Source organism: Rana temporaria, chromosome 3 (genome assembly GCF_905171775.1).
Source record: "Rana temporaria chromosome 3, aRanTem1.1, whole genome shotgun sequence".
Taxonomy (NCBI): Eukaryota; Metazoa; Chordata; class Amphibia; order Anura; family Ranidae; genus Rana; species Rana temporaria.
In genome coordinates, this window is record NC_053491.1 from 16,321,746 (window position 1) to 16,346,868 (window position 25,123).

The following is a 25,123-nucleotide window of genomic DNA, read 5'->3' on the forward strand; positions in this document are numbered from 1 at the left end:
AAGCTGGTTTACGCTATGTTGGCGTTCCTTTTTCATCTGGCCATGAGCACATCATGAGACTGTGAGAGGGACTGTGCCCATATCCATTGAAGGAGCGGGGATATCTGACCGAGTCACATAGAGACCCCGGCTGGGGTATAGGCCACCCGTGAATATTGATCTCTTCTTGGGATCTAATCTTCTGGTAAGAGGCAGCTGTATTGAAGGTGGAGGATCCCTTTTCTATCTGATACATAGCACTATTCTTGGGTGTCTCTTCGTTTGATGTCACCAATTTTTGTATAGAGGACTTCTGAATTCAAATACATTGGCCTTCATCTGAAGAATTACAGGATTTTAACCACTTCCATACCAGGCACTTACGCACCTTCCTTCCCAAGCCAATTTTCAGCTTTCAGCGCTGTCGCTGTTTGAATGACAATTGCGTGGTTTTGCTACACTGTACCCAAACAAATTTTTTATCATTTTTTCCCCACAAATAGAGCTTTCTTTTGGTGGTATTTGATCACCTCTGCGATTTTTATTTTTTGCGCAAAACAACTAAAAAAAAGACTGTAAATTTTGAAAAAAAAATATGTTTTTATTTTTTTCTGTTATTTTTTTGTAAATAAGTAAGTTTTCTTTTTAAATTACGGGCACTGATATGGCGGCACTGATGGGCACCGATGAGGTGGCACTGATGGGCACCGATGAGGCGGCACTGATGGGCACTCATAGGCGGCACTGATGGGCACTCATAGGCGGCACTGATGGGCACTCATAGGCGGCACTGATGGGCACTCATAGGCGGCACTGATGGGCACTCATAGGCAGCACTGGGCATAGATGGGCACTGAGAGGTGGCACTGATGGACGGCACTGATGGCATTGCTGGGCATCACTCCAGTCAGTGCCCATGTTGCCAGTCAGTGCCCATTTGTGGGCACTGATTGGCATTTATTGTGCTCTTTTTTTTTTATTGTTTTTATTGATTTTAGGTTGCCATGGTGGCTTCCCTGGTGGTCCAGTGTGGGGATCTGAGGGGGGGCTGCGCTGCGATAAACAATCAGCGCGAACCCCCCCCGTCAGGAGAGACGCCGATCGGCTCTCTGTCGCGTCTGATCAACGGCTCTTCCTGTTTACATCGTGATCAGCCGTGATTGTACACGGCTAATCAGGTGGTAAAGAGCCTCCGCCGGAGGCTCTTTACCGAGATCAGAGATGCAGGGTGTCAGACTGACAACCCGCATCACCGATCGCCGCGCGCCCCCACGGGCGCGCGACGGCTGTTATCCTGCAGGACGTCCATAGACGTCCAGTCAGGATTTCAGAACCACTTCCCAGACGTCAATATATCAAACCTGTTGATATTTGATTGGGATTTCTTTCCAAGTGGAATATTCATTTGCATCAGTGCAGTGATTAATTGATACGGGGTGCATTTTGAACAATATTGATTTTATTTTATAATATTAATCATTCCTAATGTATGGGCTATATGGATGCCATTGATTGATTTCAATAGCACTGGGTTTATTAGGATTTATTTTATTGCGCAGCTTATTTTTACAGGTTCTGGCTGATGAGCCAGCCAACGATAAGCCTTCTTTTATCTCACACATTGTAATGCCGCGTACACACGATCAGAAAATCCGACAAGAAAACTGTGGATTTTTTTCCCGACTGAATCTTGGCTCAAACTTGTGCTGCGCACACACGGTCACACCAAATTCCGACCGTCAAGAACGCGGTGATGTACAACACTTCAACGAGCCAAAAAAAATTAAGTTTAAGGATTCAGAGCATGCATGATTTTTTTGCGTGTCGGAATTGCATACAGACGATCGGAATTTCCGAGCAGAACTTGTCTTGTCAGAAAATTTGAGAACCAGCTCTCAAATTTTTCTTGGCAGAAATTCCGACAGCAAAAGTCAGATGGTCTGAATTTCTGACCAAAAGCTCACATCAAACTTTTATTGTTGAAATTTCCGATCATGTGTGTAACGGAATGACCTGTGACACCCAGAGACTTTGGAAGGATGCGGGGTACTCCTGTGCCAGCGTCACTAATGACTCTTGGGTCTAGGGTCACCCTGTGCCCCTTTTGGGCATAGGGTGACGGATAACTGATAACTGTAGAATTTTTTAAACGTCGCCTATCGAGATTTTTAAGGGTAAAAGTTTGACGCCATGCCACGAGCGGGCGCAATTTTTTCCTTCTCATTACCTTAATGTGCTTCTTCTTGAGCCACTCCTTTGTTGTCTTAGTGGTGTGTTTTGGGTCATTGTCATGCTGGAAGACCCATCCATGACCCATCTTCAGTGTTCTGACTGAGGAAAGAAGGTTCTCACCCAAGATGTTACAATACACGGCCCCGTCCATTGGCCCCTCAGTGCAGCAAAGTCGGCCTGTACCTTTAGCAGAGAAACAGCCCCAAAGCATCATGTCTCCACCTCCGTGCTTCACAGTAGAGATGGTGATCCTAGTCAGCATTTTTCTTCCTCCAAACACAGCTAGTCAAGTTATTGCCAAAGAGCTAAATTTTGGTCTCATCTGACCAGAGCACTTTCTCCCAATCCTTCTCTGAATCATTTAGATGTTCATTGGCAAACTTCAGACGGGCTGTACCATGTGTCTTCATAAAGAGGGGGACCTGGTGGGTGCTGCAGGATTTCAATCCATGGCGGTGTATTGTGTCCCCAATGGTGTGTTTGGTGACTGTGGTCCCAACTGCCTTGAGATCATTCACAAGCTCCTCCCGTGTAGTTCTGGGCGGATCCCTTACTTTTCACATGTCCATCCTCACCCCATGAGGGGAAATCTTGCATGGAGCTCCAGACCGAGGACCATTGATGGTTATTTTGTATTTCTTCCATTTGCGAATAATCGCTCCAACAGTTGTCTCCTCCTCACCAAGCTTCTTGCTGGTGGTCTTGAAGCCCATTCCAGCCTTGTGCAGGTCTACAATCTTCTCCCTGATATCCTATGATGATGAGGTTTGAATGGAAGAGATTCTGTGGACAGGTGTCTTTTATACACATAACCAGTTGTTAGAATCCCCCTCTTAACCACTTCAGATCTGCGCTATAGCCAACAGACGGCTGCAGCGCAGACCTGAATTGCCTGAACTCCTGTGCTCCTGCAGGGGGCGCGCAGCACGCTCTGTGATCAGCGAGTCAATGAGACTTGGCTGATCCCAGATCGGAGTAAGGGGTCGATCCCGCCCCCTTACCACGTGATCAGCTGTCAGCCAATGGCAGCTGATCATGTGATGTAAACAGATGAAACAAGGAAAAACGCTGTGATGTAAACAGAGCCGGCTATTTTTTCTCTTCACGCTGTCAGAGGGACATCGGTCCCAATGAAGGAGAGGTGCCGCCTGCCTACCAGTAACCACCAACACCACCTATCAGTGCCGCCCATCAGTGTCACCTACCAGTGCCGCCCATCAGTGTCACCTACCAGTGCCGCCTTATCGGTCCCCATCAGTGCCGCCTTACCGGTCCCCATCAGTGCCGCCCTATCGGTCCCCATCAGTGCCGCCCTATCGGTCCCCATCAGTGCCGCCCTATCGGTCCCCATCAGTGCCGCCCATCAGTGCCCACCAGTGCCGTCTCATCAGCGCATATCAATGAAGGAAAAAAATGTTATAACAAACTATGAAACATGTTTTTTTTTTCTCGTGTTCTTTTGTTTGTTTAGCAAAAAATAAAAACCCCAGCAGTGATTAAACCACTTGGTTACCGGCCCATAGTCAAAAGACGTCCTGTTTTTAAAGATGGATATCTCGGGAATGGCAGCAACTGCTGCCACAAACGAGGTATCCATCTTTAGTGTGCGCGGTCCTGTTAACGATAACGGCGGTCTCCGCGAGATCGCCGTTATCAGTGGCGGGAGAGGCCCCCCCCCCTCCCGCCGCTCTCCCGCGCCCTCCGCCGCTTACCGTAGCCGTCGGTAGCGGCGGAGGAGATCTGGTGCGTTGGGCTGGTGACTGGGGACGAGACTGAAGGAAAAATCTCCTTCACCCGTCCCCATAGCTCTGCTGGGCGGAAGTGACGTCAAAACGTCAGTCCCGCCCAGCCTCTTAAAGCAACATTTTTTTTTTTGTCATTTGAAAAAATGACATTTTCAATTTTTTTTTTTTCTTGCATTTTAGTCTAAATATAAGATCTGAGGTCTTTTTGACCCCAGATCTCATATTTAAGAGGACCTGTCATGCTTTTTTCTATTACAAGGGATGTAAGTTTACATTCCTTGTAATAGGAATAAAAGTGATAAATTTTTTTTTATTTCAGTGTAAAAAAATTATAAACTAAATAAAAATAAATAAGAAAACTAAAAAATTTTTTTTTTCAAAACGCCCCGTCCCGACGAGCTCGTGCACAGAAGTGAACGCATACGCGAGTAGCGCCCGCATATGAAAACGGTGTTCAAACCACACAAGTGAGGTATCGCCGCGATCGTTAGAGCGAGTGCAAGAATTCTAGCCCTAGACCTACTCTGTAGCTCAAAAAATGCAACCTGTAGAATTTTTTAAACGTCGCCTATCGAGATTTTTAAGGGTAAAAGTTTGACGCCATGCCACAAGCGGGCGCAATTTTTAAGCATGACATGTTGGGTATCATTTTACTCGGCGTAACATTATCTTTCACAATATATAAAAAAATTGGGCAAAATTTATTGTTGTCTTATTTTTTAATTCAAAAAAGTGTTTTTTTTTTCAAAAAAAGTGCGCTTGTAAGACCGTTTGCGCAAATACAGTGTGACAAAAAGTATTGCAATGACTGCCATTTTATTCTCTAGGGTGTTAGAAAAAAAAAAAGATATATAATGTTTGGGGGTTTTAAGTAATTTTCTAGCAAAACAAACTGTTTTAGTCTCGTAAACACCAAATCTGAAAAACAGGCTCGGTAATCAAGTGGTTAAATACCACCAAAAGAAAGCTCCATTTGTGTAAAAAATATATAAAAAAAATCATTTGGGTACAGTGCTGTATGACCGCGCAATTGTCATTATAAGTGCGTCAGTGCTGAAAATTGGTCTGGGCAGGAGGGGGGGGGGGGGTTTAAGTGCCCAGTAAGGAAGTGGTTAAACTGACAGGACTAATCTGTGTACCACATGAGCACCTACTGTAGCCTGTCTGTGGGAGCCGAAATTATTGTTGGTTGGTTGGAGGATCAAATACTTATTTTACTCACCGAACTGCAACTCCATTTACAACATTTGTTTTATGTGTTTTTTCTGAATTTTTTTGGTTGATATTCTGGGCCATATTCTCAAATAATTTACGCCGGCGTATCAGCAGATACGCCGACGTAAGTCCGATCCTATGTTTAAGTGTATTCTCAAACTGAGATACACTTAAACATGCCTAAGATACGACGGCCTGCGCCGTTGTATCTTAGGCTGCAATATTTACGCTGACCGCTAGGTGGCGGTCAGCGTAGAATATGCAAATGACTAGTCACGCCGATTCTCTAACGTACGCTTGCCCGCCGTAGTGTTTTAACGTCGTTTCCGTAAGCGATACGCGGCGTAAAGATAAAGATGCCCCCTAGGTGGCGTACTCAATGTTAAGTATGGCCGTCGATCCCGCGTCGAAATTCGAAAATTTAACGTCGTTTGCGTAAGTCGTCCGTGAATGGCGCTGGACGCCATTTACGTTACAGTCAAAACAAATGACGTCCGTGAGACGTCATTTAGCGCAATGCACGTCGGGTAATTTACCCGACGGAGCATGCGCATTACGATCGGCGCGGGAGCGCGCCTAATCTAAATGATCCACGCCCCCTACCAGGATCATTTGAATTAGGAGGGCTTGCGAAGGTGGACTTTACGCGACGCCGCCGCAAGTTTACAGGTAAGTGGTTTGGGAATCAGGCACTTGCCACTTAAACTTGCGGCGGCGTAACGTAAAGGACATACGTTCCGCCGCCTCAGATCTATAAGAATATGCCCCTCTGTCTCTATCTCATAAAATACACCTATGATAAAAATTATAGACCCTTCATTTCTTTGTAAGGGGGCAAACTTCTGCAGGGGATCAAATATTTATTTCCCATATATATATATATATATATATATATATATATATATCTCATGTATAATAGCGCCCCTAGTGCTTTCACAGATCCATTACCACACATCTTGAACTTGGGTTGGTCATAAAGGTACATCCAATCTCCTGCTCACCACTCACATTGTTTACTGCATTGATCTGAATTCCGGCATCAATGAGGCTCCTCCCAACTTCCTCCAGTCCATGGAAAGCGCAATAATGAAGGCAATTCATTCCTTTCTGTGAAAAGATAAAAATGTAGATTTTGATTGGGACAAAGTCCTAACAAAAGGCGGGGGAGGGGCTTAGGAAGGATGCTGTTCACGGACAGGAAACAGAAAAGACGCGGTTTCAGCAGAGCCCCGGTGTTATGTCAATTTCTCCAACCCATCAGAAACTCCAACCACGTCACTTCCAGTTTATGTAAAACCTTAGTAATCGGAGATTTTGATGAAGTGGTGGTTGGACACGACACCGACAACCGAGGGGAGTCCGGTACAGGAAGACTGAGCTGTTTTGACAGCACAGCGGCTAACGAGGACAAAGTTGTCGCCGCCTCGGAGGCGGCCATTATGTTGGCTAGTATCGGAGCAGCGCAAGAATCTCCGCTCATAATATCCTGCACCGGGACTCTATTCGGTTGCCGATTTGTGAGTCCCGCCACCAACTTGTCAAAAACTCCAATTACTGCTGGTTTAAAGAAACTGGAAGTTACGTGGTTGGAGTTTCTGACGGGTTCAAGAATTTGACACAACACAAGCTTTAGAGATTGGAGACCTCTCTACTCAGGAAGTAGAAGGAAGGTGTGGATTTGCTGCATCTGGTAAAGCAGTAGATGTTCTCAGCAGTAGCAGCTGGTGCTCAAAAATTTTGGGGGGGGCACAAACTGCAAAAAAAAAAAAAACACCAAGCGCAGCCACTGTGCCCATCAAACGCAATCACTGTATCCAAAAATTTTCGCCACTGCGCCATAAAAACGCAGCTACTGTGCCCCATCAATTGCCGCCACTGTGCCCCATCAATTGCCGCCACTGTGCCCCATCAAGTGCCGCCACTGTGCCCCATCAAGTGCCGCCACTGTGCCCCATCAAGTGCCGCCACTGTGCCCCATCAAGTGCCGCCACTGTGCTCCATCAAGTGCCGCCACTGTGCCCCATCAAGTGCCGCCACTGTGCCCCATCAAGTGCCGCCACTGTGCCCCATCAAGTGCCGCCACTGTGCTCCATCAAGTGCCGCCACTGTGCCCCATCAAGTGCCGCCACTGTGCTCCATCAAGTGCCGCCACTGTGCTCCATCAAGTGCCGCCACTGTGCCCCATCAAGTGCCGCCACTGTGCCCCATCAATTGCTGCCACTGTGCCCCATGAAATACTGCCAGTGTGCCCCCCGCCCGGCACTTACCTGTCTCAGCACTGTCCTCCACGCTCCGAGTCCTCATGTCTTCTCCCGTCCTCTTCCTGTCCTCTGCTAAGATTGGATGCCCTCACCAATGTGCTTCTGGAAGAACGGTCAAACCCCCCCTCCACCCAATGATTGGGACCAGTGCACAAAGCAAGGCTTCTTTTAAATGCAGTGTTGACCACATGGGTTAAACAGAAAGTGATGCCTGGCTGGAAGGTAGGTTTATCACACTATGCTTCTATATCCCCCAGTGGTAGCTGTTGCTCCATCGGTCGGGGTGGGCGGGGCGTCAGACAGACCTGACCATGCCCCCCCCCCCCCTTGCACCATACCCACACACCCCCATCACCAGCTCATTCACCCTGTGCTCACAGGTGGAGTTGGCGGCAGCTTGTATCCTCCGTGTCCCGGCTCCATACGTCTCCTCCCTCCTCCTCCTCGAAAGGGCAATAGGATGTCCTTTCGGCCAATTGGGAAACGGGTCTCACGGTCTGCTTCCTGATTGGCCAGGAGGACATTCACTGTGAAAATAGAGAATATTCATTCACTATTGTCACACAACTGGGTGGGCTCGGCGCGCAGTGGCCACCATTTTTTTGAAGCCTAGTAGAGCCTTTGGCTCTAATCACGTGCTTCAAAAAAAATAAAAAATAAATAAATACCATCCTCCCCATTGGAATCCATACACCCGACGCCCTGTATATAGATCAGGGGGCGGAGCATGGATATGGGGGGCGACCCCCGTGCGCTCCTAATAGACGGGTCGCCTCTGATATCCACATGGGAAAACATAGTGTGCTTTTTGGTAAAGGGGAACCTTTATCACAGGTTTAGTTCTGTGTATAGAAATCTCTATTCTTAAATACCCCCCCCCCCCCCACACACACTTTGCGCAATGCAAAGCTTAAGGCTGAGAGCTGATATGCTCAAATGTGAGTGGGGGAGGGGAGATTCTATTTTTCCCTACTAGGGTTGCCAACTTTTCTTCAAGCCAAACCCGAACACTTTTGCGGCACAGGGCAATTTATTTATTTTTTTTGCAGTAAACACTATAGGATTATAAAAGACCTGGGACTCATTTGGGTGCTCCAAGGAGAGTAGTAATGTAGTGCACAGAGCGCGCCAGTGGGTGTGGCCAAATTGCTCTTGCTGACATCATCACCCTACCCCTCAGCGATGCCAAACCTGCCCCTAAACAGCCGCCCGCAGTGGCAACAGATTTGTGTACGACTACCTCAGTTACTTCGGGAGCCACTGCCTGGTCAAAACCCGGACTGTCCGGGTGAATCCAGGACAGGTGGCAACCCTAGTCCCTACCAACATACAGTACTTCATACTGAAAGGTTCCAGTTTGTAGAGCGGCACCAAAGCCGAGAAAGCATTCAAAATAATATTGTCTTCATCCTCTCCGGACAGATCACTTTACCTCGTTCTGCACGTTGAGATCACTCCCGGCTTCAAGCAAAATTCGAATGCAGTCAAAGTGCCCTCCTTCTGTAGCCATATGCAGCGCCGTATTTCCCTCCTACAGACACATAACAGGAAGATTTACATACATACTTAGTCAGGTTGAGAAAATACACAAGGCCATCTAGTTCACCCAACATAAAAAAAATATAAATACAAAACCTCCACATACAGCATACAATACCTAAAGTTGATCCGGAGAAAGGCATAAAATCCCCAATAAAGCCATGATCCAATTTACTTCCTTCCTGATCCCCCCAGGAGGTAATTTATGGATCAACTATACGTGGCGTTATTGCTGAATATTCCCCTGGTGGTATTAATTATAAATCTTAATATCCAGTTACATTTAGCAATGCATCCATCTCTTTTTTTTAAACAATCTACTGAGCTGACCAGAGCTAGATCTTCAAGGAGTCTATTCCACGTGTTCACAGCTCTTACTGTAAAGAAGCCTTTCCATATTCAGAGGTTAAATCTCTTTTCCTCCAGATGTAAGGAGAGCCCCCCTTGTTCTCTGTGAGAATCTGAATACCTCTACACAAAGTTCACTAAATGTGTTCCCCCTTATATATTTATACATGGAGATCATATCCCCCTTATACATTTATACATGGAGATCATATCCCCCCTTATGTATTTATATATGGTGATCATATATCCCCCCTTATGTATTTATACATGGAGATCATATCCCCCCTTATGTATTTATACATGGAGATCATATCCCCCTTATGTATTTATACATGGAGATCATATCCCCCCTTATGTATTTATACATGGAGATCATATCCCCCCTTTTGTATTTATACATGGAGATCATATCCCCCCCCCCTTATGTATTTATACATGGAGATCATATCCCCCCTTATGTATTTATACATGGAGATCATATCCCCCTTATGTATTTATACATGGAGATCATATCCCCCCTTATGTATTTATACATGGAGATCATATCCCCCTTATGTATTTATACATGGAGATCATATCCCCCCTTATGTATTTATACATGGAGATCATATCCCCCCTTATGTATTTATACATGGAGATCATATCCCCACCTTATGTATTTATACATGGAGATCATATCCCCAGGGGCAGACTGACCATTGAGGCACTCGGGCACTGTCCGAGGGCCCAATGCCACTAGGGGGCCCCATCAGGGTTGCCAGGCTCAGTAAAACCAGGGACAATATGTAAAAATCTATGTTTTTTTTACATCTGTCCCTGATATGTCTGAAACCGACATGCTTTTGATATGAAAATCCTGAGATTTTAGCTGCCCCGCCTCTGCACTGCCTCCTAGCGTGGTGGCCATCTGTAAGCCCAGGGGCCCCATAATCTTCTATTGCCCAGGGGCCCCATGAGTTGTCAGTCCGCCCCTGCATATCCCCCTTATGTATTTATATGTGGTGATCACATCCCCCCTTATGTATTTATACGTGGTGATCATATCCCCCCTTATGTATTTATACGTGGAGATCATATCCCCCCTTATGTATTTATACATGGAGATCATATCCCCCCCTTATGTATTTATACATGGTGATCATATCCCCCCTTATGTATTTATACATGGAGATCATATCCGCCCTTATGTATTTATACATGGAGATCATACCCCCCCTTATGTATTTATACATGGAGATCATATCCCCCCTTATGTATTTATACATGGAGATCATAACCCCCCCTTATGTATTTATACATGGTGATCATATCCCCCCTTATGTATTTATACATGGTGATCATATCCCCCCTTATCTATTTATACATGGAGATCATATCCCCCCCTTATGTATTTATACATGGAGATCATATACCCCCTTATGTATTTATACATGAGATCATACCCCCCCCCTTATGTATTTATACATGGTGATCATATCCCCCCTTATGTATTTATACATGGAGATCATATCTCCCTTATGTATTTATACATCAAGATCATATCCCCCCCTTATGTATTTATACATCAAGATCATATCCCCCCTTATGTATTTATACATGGAGATCATATCCCCCCCCTTATGTATTTATACATGGAGATCATATCCCCCTTATGTATTTATACATGGAGATCATATCCCCCCTTATGTATTTATACATGGAGATCATATCCCCCCTTATGTATTTATACATGGCGATCATATCCCCCCTTATGTATTTATACATGGAGATCATATCCCCCCCTTATGTATTTATACATGGAGATCATATCCCCCTTATGTATTTATACATGGCGATCATATCCCCCCTTATGTATTTATACATGGAGATCATATCCCCCCTTATGTATTTATACATGGAGATCATATCCCCCCCTTATGTATTTATACATGGAGATCATATCCCCCTTATGTATTTATACATGGAGATCATACCCCCCCTTATGTATTTATACATGGAGATCATAACCCCCCCTTATGTATTTATACATGGAGATCGTATCCCCCTTATGTATTTATACATGGAGATCATATCCCCCCCTTATGTATTTATACATGGAGATCATATCCCCCCTTATGTATGTATACATGGAGATCATATCCCCCCTTATGTATTTATACATGGAGATCATATCCCCAGGGGCAGACTGACCATTGAGGCACTCGGGCACTGTCCGAGGGCCCAATGCCACTAGGGGGCCCCATCATGGTTGCCTGGCTCAGTAAAACCAGGGACAGTATGTAAAAATCTATGTTTTTTTTACATCTGTCCCTGATATGTCTGAAACCGACATGCTTTTGATATGAAAATCCTGAGATTTTAGCTGCCCCGCCTCTGCACTGCCTCCTGGCGTGGTGGCCATCTGTAAGCCCAGGGGCCCCATAATCTTCTATTGCCCGGGGGCCCCATGAGTTGCCAGTCTGCCCCTGCATATCCCCCTTATGTATTTATACGTGGCGATCACATCCCCCCTTATGTATTTATACATGGTGATCATATCCCCCCTTATGTATTTATACATGGAGATCATATCCCCCCTTATGTATTTATACATGGTGATCATATCCCCCCTTATGTATTTATACATGGCGATCATATCCCCCCTTATGTATTTATACATGGAGATCACATCCCCCCTTATGTATTTATACATGGTGATCATATCCCCCCTTATGTATTTATACATGGAGATCATATCCCCCCTTATGTATTTATACATGGAGATCATATCCCCCCTTATGTATTTATACATGGAGATCATATCCCCCCTTATGTATTTATACATGGTGATCATATCCCCCCTTATGTATTTATACATGGCGATCATATCCCCCCTTATGTATTTATACATGGCGATCATATCCCCCCTTATGTATTTATACATGGTGATCATATCCCCCCTTATGTATTTATACATGGAGATCATATCCCCCCTTATGTATTTATACATGGCGATCATATCCCCCTTATGTATTTATACATGGTGATCATATCCCCCCTTATGTATTTATACATGGTGATCATATCCCCCCTTATGTATTTATACATGGAGATCATATCCCCCCTTATGTATTTATACATGGCGATCATATCCCCCCTTATGTATTTATACATGGTGATCATATCCCCCCTTATGTATTTATACATGGTGATCATATCCCCCCCCTTATGTATTTATACATGGTGATCATATCCCCCTTATGTATTTATACACAGAGATCATATCCCCCCTTATGTATTTATACATGGAGATCATATCCCCCCCTTATGTATTTACACATGGAGATCATATCCCCCCCTTATGTATTTATACATGGAGATCATATCCCCCCTTATGTATTTATACACGGAGATCATATCCCCCCTTATGTATTTATACATGGAGATCATATCCCCCCCTTATGTATTTATACATGGTGATCATATATCCCCCCTTATGTATTTATACATGGTGATCATATCCCCCCTTATGTATTTATACATGGAGATCATATCCCCCCCTTATGTATTTATACATGGCGATCATATCCCCCCTTATGTATTTATACATGGTGATCATATCCCCCCTTATGTATTTATACATGGAGATCATATCCCCCCCTTATGTATTTATACATGGCGATCATATCCTCCCTTATGTATTTATACATGGTGATCATATCCCCCCCCTTATGTATTTATACATGGTGATCATATCCCCCCTTATGTATTTATACACGGAGATCATATCCCCCCTTATGTATTTATACATGGAGATCATATCCCCCCCTTATGTATTTATACATGGTGATCATATATCCCCCCTTATGTATTTATACATGGTGATCATATCCCCCCTTATGTATTTATACATGGTGATCATATATCCCCCCCCTTAAATATTTGTACATGGTGATCATATCCCCCCCCCCCATTAATCTCCTTCTTAAGAGTGAATAAATTCAGTTCCTCTAATCTTTCCTCATAGCTGAGCTCCTCCATGCCTCTTATCAGTTTGGTTGCCCTTCTCTGCACTTTCTCCAGTTCCCTGATATCCTTTATGAGAACTGGAGCCCAAAACTGAACTGCATATTCCAGGTGAGGTCTTATTAATGATTTGTACAGATGATGTCTCTCCCTCTATACCTCATTTATACAAGTAAACATTTTTTCTCGCTTTAGAAGCTGCAGCTTGGCATTGAATGCAATGAGAAGTCTTTGATCCAATGATATAATCATTTCAGAAACTCCAAAAGAGCGCAAGCTTTACACAATACTGATTGTATCACACTATAATGGAGCCGTCATCTAAACACAATGGAGGTTCTATACATACATAGACAGGTTATTCCACTGACAGAGGTCTGCCAGCCACGTCCTCACACTACCTCCTACTCTCCATTATAGCATTCCGTGGCTTCGCTTTGTCACCAGCCATTGTTTAACAATATCTGAAACAACGTCCTATGGGACACTAACCAGCCGAGGACACAGAACGTGCTGCACATGCCCAAAAAATACCTCACCAGAGTACACCGGACATGTGTAGTCCTTCCGCCCCTCTGCTACCCCCCCCCCCTAAATTTACAACAATTCTCAGCGCTGGAAATGAAGTCCAGGAGTAGCTATGAACAGCAGGATCAGCTGACAAAAAATAGAGATGTCAGTCTTAGTGATTCAACACACTTAAAAGAGAAGTATGGGTCATTTTTTTTTATTAAGACTTATACTTACCTAGGTGGATGCAGCATTGGTTCCCCGGGAACCTCTAACACTGAGAACTGAGCGATTGAACACCACTGATCACTCAGTTCTCACAGCTATGTGAGCAGAGAGCCGCTGACTGTCAGTCAGCGGCTCTCTGCTCCCCCCTCTCGATCACTGGAGCGCCGAGCTGTGGAAGGGGTGGGGAGTGGCCGGCTCAGTCTCTCAGCGGCTCGCTGAGAGGTTGAGCCGGGTTGCCCGTCCAGGGATCTGGGCGAGTCATGACTCGATGGTCGTGATGACGCCCGAGCCTGGACCGACTCTGTGACATCAGCAGAGAGCGGATTTCAGTCCGCTGTCTGCTGACAACGGGTCACAGGAGTGCAGTTCGTTCTGTTCTATCCATAGGAGGAGTACAGCCAAATGAGCTCTGGTTACACTTCTCCTTTAACCACTTGGCATCCAGCCTATTAACAATAGACGGCCACAAGGTGGCTCTTAATTGCCGGGAGGTCCTCAGCTCCTCCGGCCCCCCCCCCCCCCCCACTGAGATGCCGATGCGCGTGCCTGGCGGCCGCGATGTTCGCCGGGCACCTGTGATCGGCGGTTACACAGACAAGAACGTGGATCTGTGTGTGTAATGATGGGGTGTAAACACACAGATCCACGTCCCGTCAGGGAGAGAGGAGACTGATGCTGTGTCCCTTGTACATAGGGACACAGATCGGTCGCCTCCCCCTGTCAGTCCCCTCCCCCCACAGTTAGAAACACTATGCAGGGCACACATTTAACCCCTTCCTCGCCCCCCCTAGTGTTAACCCTTTCCCTGCCAGTCACATTTATACAGTAATTAGTGCATATTTATAGCACTGATCGCTGTATAAATGTGAATGGTCCCAAAAATGTGTCAAAAGTGTCCGATGTGTCCGCCATAATGTCACAGTCCCCCAAAAAATCACAGATCGCCGCCGTTATTAAAAAAAACAAAAAACACGCAAAAAAAACTGTCCCCTATTTTGTAGGCGCTATAACTTTTGCGCAAACCAGTCGCTTATTGCGATTTTTTTTTTTACCAAAAATATGTAGAATACGTATCGGCCTAAACTTTTTTTTTTTTAATTGGGATATTTATTATAGCAAAAAAAAAAATGTGTTTTATTTCAAAATTGTCCCCCTTTTTTGTTTATAGCGCAACAAATAAAAACCGCAGAGGTGATCAAATAGCATCAAGAGAAAGCGCTATTCGTTGGGAAAAAAAGGACGTCAATTTTGTTTGGGAGCCACGTTGCACGACCACGCAATTGTCAGTTAAAGCGACGCAGTGCCGGAAGCTGAAATTTCGCCTGGGCAGGAGGGGGGTATATGTGCCCAGTAAGCAAGTGGTTAATACAGAGAGATACAAAGTAATGTTGATTACAAACATTGTTCACACAGGAGAGTGAGAGCTACAAATTAACATTGTTTACAAACTTTGTTGAGACAGGAAATAGAGAGATACAAAGTAATATTGTTTACAAACTTTGTCCAGATGGGAGATGGAGAGATACAAAGTAACAATGTTACTTTTATAGTTACTTTCTTTCTTTCATCTGCAGAGGGTTGAGCTTCCATCTACAGATACTGGGCCATATTCTGAGTATAGTTACGACAGAGTATCTCTCTTTTTTGGCCCGCGTATCTATGCAAGTGATTCTTAGAATCATTTTCGCATAGATACACTTAAGATCCGACATGTGTAAGTCACTTACACTGTCGGATCTTAAATGTAATTACCCAGCCGGCCGCTAGGTGGGGTTTACGTTCAGGACTCATTTGTTTATGCAAATGAGCCTGATACGCCGATTCCCGAACGAATTCGCGTCGCGTAACCGTCGCTAACGTCGTTTGCGTAAGGTTACCCCTGCTATATGAGGGGCAACCTTACGCCAGTCCCACGTACGCCATGTTAAGTATGGCGTCGGGTCCGCGTCGTCTTTTCCCGTCGGGTACGTCGTTTCCCTAAGTCGTTCTTGAATACGACTTTACGTCAATGACGCACACGTCGGCGTCATTGACGTTTTACGCCGAGAACTGGAGCATGCGTACTGGGCTATTTTAAGCCCGGCGCATTCGCAGTTCGTTCGAATCGGGGGCGCGCTTAATTTAAATACAAGCCGCCCCCTTGGATTTACGCGGGGATACGCCGGGCCAATTACACTACGCCGCCCCAAACTACGGAGCAAGTGTTTGGGGAATACAGCACTTGCTCCTGTAGGTTGGGGCGGCATAGTGTAAATGGCTTACACGCCACCCGCCTATAAAGTACAAGAATATGGCCTACTGTCAGTTAAAGGGGTTGTAAAAGGTTTGTCTTTTATTTTCGAAATAGGTTCCTTTAAGCTAGTGCATTGTTGGTTCACTTACCTTTTCCTTCCATTTCCCTTGTTTCGGCTTCAACACACATTAACAGCTAGTTTACACTTGCTTCCAACAGGCTTTGATAAAGCTCTCTGAACGCCAGTCAAAGCTCCTGTCACTAAATAAAATGGTTAGCTTACAGTCCTGTTTACACCTTGCTTTTGCTTGCCTTTGCTCCAAAAATTATACCCCATGTAGCTTTAGTGGTGCTTCAAAGCCTCTTCAAAGCCACCAAAGCCCCAAAAAAGCCTCAACAAAGCCCCACCAAAGCCCCACCAAAGCCCCACCAAAGCCTCAACAAAGCCCCACCAAAGCCCCAACAAAGCCCCACCAAAGCCCCAACAAAGCCCCACCAAAGCCCCAACAAAGCCCCACCAAAGCCCCAACAAAGCCACAACAAAGCCCCACCCCAAAGCCTCATTGAAGCAAGGTGTAAACAGAACAGTAAGCTAGTCATTTCATTTCATGACAGGAGCTTTGACTGGCGTTCAGAGAGCTTTAACCTCCCTGGCGGTATGATTCTTTCAGAAAAAAGGTGTTGAAAGCGGTACCATTATTTGTAAGGAAATTTGGCGTTTTATACTGTAGGCCTGTAATTTTTAGAAATAACTTACTTAACCACTTCCCGACCTCCTCATGTACATTTACGTCGGCAGAATGGCACGGACAGGCACAATCACGTACCTGTACGTCCTCTGCTAGACGTGGTTGGGGGGTCCGATCGGGACCCCCCCCCCCGGTACATGCAGAGGTCGGGTCCGCTCGGGGAGCGATCCGGGACGACGGCGCGGCTATTTGTTTATAGCCGCTCCGTCGCGATCGCTCCCGGAGCTGAAGAACGGGGAGAGCCGTGTGTAAACACGGCTTCCCCGTGCTTCACTGTGTTGGCGCATCGATCGCGTCATTCCCTTTATAGGGAAGACACGATCGATGACGTCATTCCTACAGCCACACCCCCCTACACTAGTAAACACACACAAAGTAAACCCTAACTCCTACAGCGCCCCCTGTGGTTAACTCCCAAACTGCAACTGTCATTTTTACAATAAAGAATGCAATTTAAATGCATTTTTTGCTGTGAAAATGTGTCCGCCATAATGTCGCAGTCACGAAAAAAATCGCTGATCGCCGCCATTAGTAGTAAAAAAATAAAAAAAATAAAAATGCAAAAAAACTATCCCCTATTTTGGAAACGCTATAAATTTTGCGCAAACCAACCGATAAACGATTATTGCGATTTTTTTTACCAAAAATAGGTAGAAGAATACATATCAGCCTAAACTGAGGGAAATTTTTTTTTTATATATGTTTTTGGGGGATATTTATTATAGCAAAAAGTAAAAAATATTGAATTTTTTTTCAAAAGTGTCGCTCTATTTTTGTTTATAGCGCAAAAAATAAAAACCGCAGAGGTGATCAAATACCACCAAAAGAAAGCTCTATTTGTGGGGAAAAAAGGACTCCAATTTTGTTTGGGAGCCACGTCGCACGACCGCGCAATTGTCTGTTAAAGCGACGCAGTGCCGAACTGTAAAAAAACCCTTGGGTCTTTAGGCAGCAATATGGTCCGGGGCTTAAGTGGTTAAATCTGATCAAACAAGATTCTAATAGGCATCCCGGGTATGACATTTTTTTAAAAACAAAATTATAAAATTATAATATAATAAATAATTATAACAAATAATAATATAATTCTAATAAAAATTATTCAATAATGTAATCAACTCAAAATCACTGAAATTTGCTCAGTTGCAGAATTGTTGCTGTCATTTTTTTTTTTATGACGAATTTCCCCACAAATCGCTATCGCACAATTCTGCAAGTGATTATAATTTATTATCACTGTTTTCTAGCTGCTCTAAAACCATTTTTGACATAAAGGGACACTTTTGGTTGCTATGGACAATCTACAGTTTGCAGTCAGAAAGAACAGTTTTTGTTATATAAAATGACATGCAGGGCACTGGGCAGACCACTAGGGACAAGGGGGGAGGGGGTGTATTTTTTACATACAGTACTGTAATCTATAAGATTACAGTATACTGTATGTATTGTGTTTGTTTACGTTTTTGAATTTGGCATCATTCTCCGCTCCCGTGCGTCGTAACGTCGCAGGGAACGGAGATCGGCGGCACAGGAGGACGCTGTGTGAATCGAGCGAGGTCCCGCTCGCTCACACAGCGCGGTGGCATCGCTGGATCCAGGGACAAGGTAAGTAAACACTCCCTGTGGATCCAGCGAGGCGAGCCCGAGTCTGACTCGGGGTTACCGCTCGCAGGATGAAAATCTAACCCCGAGTCAGACTCGGGAATACCGCCAGGCAGGTTAACAAAGCCTGTCCGAAGCCTTGTTTTGAAGCAAGTGTAAACTAGCCCTTAAAAGCGGAACCCTGCCGAATTTTTTTTTTTTTTTTTAAAAGCCAGCAGCTACAAAATACTGCAGCTGCTGATTTTTAATAAATGGACACTTACCTGTCCCGGAGTCCAGCGACGTCGGCAGCAGAAGGCGAGCGATCGATTGTCTCTCGGCTGCCCCCACCGCCATCATCATCGGTGAGGAAATCAGGAAGTGAAGCGTTGTGGCTTCACTGCCTGGTTCCCTACTGCGCATGCGCAAATCACGCTGCGCTGTCCTGACTGTTCCCCGCTGTGTTCTGGGAGCCGTGTGTTTCCCCGAACAAAAGGGTATTTTATTAGCCAGAAAAATGTATCACAGCAAAATAGATACACAATTTAAGCCTCGAACAGCTGATGTGTGCCATGCTGCAGGTTTGTCGTCTTTTGGTTTCGGCCGCCCCTACGGATGAATGCAGTTTTGGGCAGATGCCTCAATAAAAAAATGATTTAAATTGGTCTCTATGGGCTTCCTTCTGCTTAGCTTTATAGTTAATGATGCTTGCCTATGGGGGGGATTTATATTTAATCCTGTGATAAAAAGATTAATGAGTGGCTCCGAGCAAAGTGATTTTTACATACCAGATTGCGGTCATCCAGCTCCACTCCGGTTTCCACAATTTTCTGCAGGACGTCCGTGTGACCATTCTTAGCAGCCAGATGGAGCGCCGTGTTGTCCTCCTGAAATTAGAGAGATATCATCATGGTGACCCACAAGGACATGATCACCAGAATAGTACTTTATGGCCACCAGTCCAAGAACCTCTTCCATGTAGGCTTACTAAAGGGGAACGCAACCGTATCTGAGCCCAAGCCAAAAAAAAAACCGATTTAATACATTTTTAACCACTTAAGGACCGAGCCTCTTTTTCAGACTCTGTGGCCCGGATTCACAGACAGCGGCACACATTTATACCGCCGTAGCGTATCTCCTTTACGCTACGCCCACGCAGCGCAGAGAGGCAAGCACTGAATTCACAAAGCCAGTGCTGCCAAAACTGCGCTGGGTTTCCTCGGCGTAAGCAGGCGTAGGTGGAAGTGGGCGTGAGCCATGCAAATGAGGCGTGATCCCATGCAAATGATGAGCCGAGCGCCAGACAGATACGTATAACGAACAGCGCTTGCGCCGTCCCGTGGACGCATCCCAGTGCGCATGCTCAGAATCACGTCGGAACTATTCCCTAAGATACATCGGATCACTGCCTACGGCGTGAACGTAACCTACGCCTAGTCATATTCACGTCCTACGTAAACTACGTCGGCTTGTGTTCCCTGGTGCAGCCTTTTGCATGGATGCTGCCGAGTTACACCTCCTTTATGGGGCAAAACTTTACGCTGGACGTATGACTTTACGCGCACTTGCGTCGGACAGACGTACGTTCGTGAATCGCCGTATCTCCTTCATTTGCATATGTGAATAGAAAATCAATGGGAGCGCCAAATACGTCCAAGGTAAATATGCGCCCACTCTACGCCGGCGTAGGCAAGTTACGTCGGTCGGATGAAGCCTATTTTCAGGCGTATCTTAGTTTGTGGGCCCGGCGCATAGATACGACGGCGCATATTTGCACTTACGCTGCGTATCTGGAGATACGTCGGCGCAAGTGCTTTGTGAATCCGGGCCTGTGTTTGCAAGTTAAAAACATTTTTTTTTACAAGAAAATTACTTAGAACCCCCAAACATACATTTTTTTCTAAAACTCTAGAGAATAAAATGGCGGTCGTTGCAATACTTTTTGTCACACCGTATTTGCGCAGCGGTCTTACAAGTGCACTTTTTTTTTAAAAGGCACTTTTTTAAATAAAAAAAATAAGACAACAGTGAAGTTAGCCCAATTTATTTTTTTATATTGTGAAAGATAATGTTACGCCGAGTCAATTGATACCCAACATGTCACGCTTCAAAACTGCGCCCCGCTCGTGGAATGCCGTCATACATTTACCCTTAAATATCTCCAGGCGACGTTTATTTTTTTTTACAGGTTGCATGTTTTGAGTTACAGAGGTGGACTAGCGCTAGAATTATTGCTCTCGCTCTAACAACCGCGGCGATACCTCACTTGTGTGGTTTGAACACAGTTTTCAAACGCGGGCGCTGCTCACGTATGCGTTCGCCTCTGCGCACAAGCTCGTCGGGACGGGGCACTTTAAAAATAAAAATAAAATTTTCTTATTTATTTTACTTTATTTTATTTATTTTTACACAGTTTTTTAAAAGAAAAAAAAAAACGGGTCACTTTTATTCCTATTACAAGGAATGTAAACATCCCTAGAAAAAAGCATGACAGGTTCTCTTATGTATGAGATCTGGTGTCAAAAAGACCTCACAAAAATCCAAAAATATATATATAAAAAAAAAAAAAAAAGATGTTTTGACGTCGCTTCCGCCCTGCTATGGTATGGGAGACGGGTGGGGGCCATCTTGCCCTCACTTGTATCCATACTAAGCAGGAGACTGGACCCGATCACCTCCGCCGCTACCGACGACTCCGGTAAGCGGCGGAGGACGCGGGAGAGAGGGGCCCCTCTCACGCCGCCAATAACGATGATCTTGCGGCAAATCCGCCGCAGAGATCACCGTTATCGTAAACCAGACCACTGCATGAAGAGATGGATACCGGGGTTATGGTAGCTGCTGCCATAACAGAGACATCCCTCTTCGTATATATTCGTGCGGCGGTTCGGAATTCGTGCATCACATGCCCACAAGCAAAATGGAACATTCCAGGGATAGAAGAATATAATATATCCGATGATCGGAAATCGTTGATCGAGTGGCGATCGATCCACAATACGTGATTGATTTACACCTGTAAGGGGCCCGATGGTCCCCAGCCCGCCCCCCCCCCCCCCCCCCCCAGAGATTACACTTTTTTTCGTCAGCCCCCCCCCTGGTTCTCTGCTCCAGAGAGGCCCTGCCTAAAGCTGTGTTAGGGGCCCCAAAATTTGTGATGGCTGCCCTGCCCCTCCCAGCCAGTGTCATTAGTACAGTGATAGTGCATATTTTCAACACTGATTCCTAAAAAGTGTCAGTTAGGCGTCTGATTTGTCCACCACAATATCGCAGTCCCGCTATAAGTCACTGATCGCTGCCATTACTAGTAAAAAAATAAATATGTAGCAGAACACACACTGGCTTAAACTGATGAAGAAATTAAATTAATTTTTTTTTTGGTTTTGGATATGTTTGTTTTATAGCAGAGAGTAAAAAATATTGTTTTGTTTTTTTGTTTATAGCACAAAAAATAAAAACTAGCAGAGGTGATCAAATACCACCAAAAGAAAAAAAAAAACATTTGAAAAAGGCATATTTGGGTACAGTGTGCAATTGTCCGTTAACCACTTAAGACCCGGACCTTTAGGCAAGCTAAAGAACCCGGCCAGGTGTTGCGATTCGGCACTGCGCCGCTTTAACAGACAATTGCGCGGTCGTGCGACGTGGCTCCCAAACAAAATTGGCGTCCTTTTTTCCCCACAAATAGAGCTTTCTTTTGGTGGTATTTGATCACCTCTGCGGTTTTTATTTTTTGTGCTATAAACAAAAATAGAGCGACAATTTTGAAAAAAACGCAATATTTTTTACTTTTTGCTATGATAAATATCCCCCAAAAATATACATATATAAAAAAAAAATTTCCTCAGTTTAGGCCGATACGTATTCTTCTACATATTTTTGGTAAAAAAAAAAAAATCGCAATTAGCGTTTATCGGTTGGTTTGCGCAAAATTTAATGCGTTTACAAAATAGGGGATAGTTTTATTGCATTTTTATAATTTTTTTTTTTTTTTTTTTATTACTAATGACGGCGATCAGCGATTTTTTTCATGACTGCGACATTATGGCGGACACTTCGGACAATTTTGACACATTTTTGGGACCATTGTCATTTTCACAGCAAAAAATGCATTTAAAATGCATTGTTTACTGTGAAAATGGCAATTGCAGTTTGGGAGTTAACCACAGGGGGGCGCTGAAGAGGTTATGTGTGACCTCATTTGTGTTTCTAACTGTAGGGGGGTGTGGCTGTAGGTGTGACGTCATCGATTGTGTATCCCTATATAAGGGAACACACGATCGATGACGCCGCCACAGTGAAGAACGATGAAGCTGTGTTTACACACGGCTCTCTTCCCGTTCTTCAGCTCCGGGGACCGATCGTGGGACTCCAGCTGATCGCCGCCATTAGTAGTAAAAAAATGTTTTTTTTTATAAAAATGCAATAAAACTATACGCTATACATTTTGCGCAAACCAATCGATAAACGCTTATTGCATTTTTTTTTAAACAAAAATAGGTAGAAGAATACTTATCGGCCTAAACTGAGGAAAAAAATGTTTTTATATATTTTTGGGGGATATTTATTATAGCAAAAAGTAAAAAATATTTAATTTTTTTCAAAATTGTCGCTCTATTTTTGTTTATAGCGCAAAAAATAAAAAACGCAGAGGTGATCAAACACCACCAAAAGAAAGCTCTATTTGTGGGAAAAAAAGGATGCCAATTTTGTTTTGGAGCCACGTAGCACGACCGCGCAATTGTCTGTTAAAGAGACGCAGTGCCGAATCGCAAAAACTGGCCAGGTCCTTTGGCTGCCTAAAGGTCCAGGTCTTAAGTGGTTAAAGAGCAAAAAAAAAAAAACGTAGTTTCATGTATGTTGGACAACAATTCTTTGCTGTTTGTATGCAAGGCAAGTTCACGGCCAACGCCCTACAGACAAAAGTCCTACGCTTTATCCGCGGAAAATCCGATCGTGTGTATGGTGCTTAAAGTGGTTGTAAACCCACATTTTTGACTTTTGCCTACAGGTAAGCCTATAATAAGGCTTAACTGTAGGTATAAAGAATATCTCCTAAACCTGTACGGTTTAGGAGATATTCCCCTCGCAATGCGCCGCCGATTGCAGCGGCGCATGCGCAGGGGGGATCCTCGGCTGAAGGGCCGGCCCCGCCTACCCATGCCTGAATGAAATCTTCCGCGCGCATGCGGGAATGACTTCATCGCCGCTCCAGCCAATCACAGCGCTGGAGCGGCGGTACCTGGAAGACACGCTCGGCTTGGCGTGGACCAGGTAAGTTCCCTACACCTCGTTCTGAGGTAAGTATTTCATAATGAGCTAATATGCGGTGCATACTAGCTCATCTGGCTTTTGCCTTTCAGGTGTAAAAAAAAAAAAAAATGTATATGCGGGTTTACAACCGCTTTAAGAGAGAGGAGCACTGACAGTACCTTGTCCTTCAGGCTGTGCTGACACCCGGATCCGATCAGGAATTCCACCACCTCGATCTGGCCATGTTCTGCTGCCAGGTGAAATGCCGTTCTTCCAAACTGTATGGAGAAAAAACAAAATATGTCATCTACGTATCTCTCCTCCACCCGCCCAATACAGGCCAGCAAACTCAAACATTCCCATAAAGGTGGAGTATGGGAACGCTTGCCCCGTTCACCATGACAGGTCGGCAGCCGCTGAAGCTAATAGCACAGCCAGCGATTAGCTGCTGGACACAAACACAGCGTCCAGCAGTGATCAATACAAGTACCGTATATACTCGAGTATAAGCCGACCCGAATATAAGCCGAGGCACCTAATTTTACCACAAAAAACTGAGAAAACTTATTGACTCGAGTATAAGCCTAGGGTGTCCATCTGCATGCCTCACTGTGTCCATCTGCATGCCTCACTGTGCCTCACTTTGTCTCACTATGTCCATGTGCATGCCTAACTGTGCCCATGCCTCACTGTGCCTCACTTTGTCTCACTGTGTCCATGTGCATGCCTAACTGTGCCCATGCCTCACTGTGCCTCACTTTGTCTCACTGTGTCCATGTGCATGCCTAACTGTGCCCATGCCTCACTGTGCCCATGCCTCACTGTGCCCCATGCCTAGACTGACGTTTAACATGAGTCTATGGAAGGGATGCCCGGCTTTAAAAAAAAATAAAATAAATAAAAATAAAAATAAAAAAAAAATCGGTGCTCCCCGGCCATGGGTCCCCCAGACAACAAACTTTGCACACTTGTAGAGGAGAAATAGGGCAACATGTGTGCCAAGTTCCGGCTCCAGGGGACCTACGACCGACCGGTACTGGGTCCGCAAATTCACCAGAGAAATGACCGTTTAACATGGGAGTCTATGGAAGGGGTGCCCGGCTTTGAAAAATCAGTGCACCCCGTCCGTAGGTCCCCCGGACAACAAACTTTGCACACTTGTGAAGAAGGAGTGGGGCTACACGTGTGCTAAGTTCCGGGTCCAGAAAACCAGGGAACCGGGTCTCCAAAGTCCGGGAGATCAGG

At 45.0% G+C, this 25,123-nt stretch overlaps 1 protein-coding gene across 2 annotated transcripts in view; it reads right to left on the minus strand.

Moving 5' to 3' along the window:
- Window positions 1-25,123, minus strand: part of ANKDD1A (ankyrin repeat and death domain containing 1A) — a 104,521-nt gene that overhangs the window by 15,833 nt on the left and 63,565 nt on the right. For both annotated transcript variants that reach the window (XM_040342310.1, XM_040342311.1), the window contains 4 exons: window positions 24,058-24,156; window positions 19,414-19,512; window positions 8,865-8,963; window positions 6,180-6,278 (listed from right to left, as the gene is read on the minus strand). In XM_040342310.1, coding sequence (XP_040198244.1) covers window positions 6,180-6,278; window positions 8,865-8,963; window positions 19,414-19,512; window positions 24,058-24,156 — 396 coding nt within the window. The remainder of the gene's footprint in view (window positions 1-6,179; window positions 6,279-8,864; window positions 8,964-19,413; window positions 19,513-24,057; window positions 24,157-25,123) is intronic.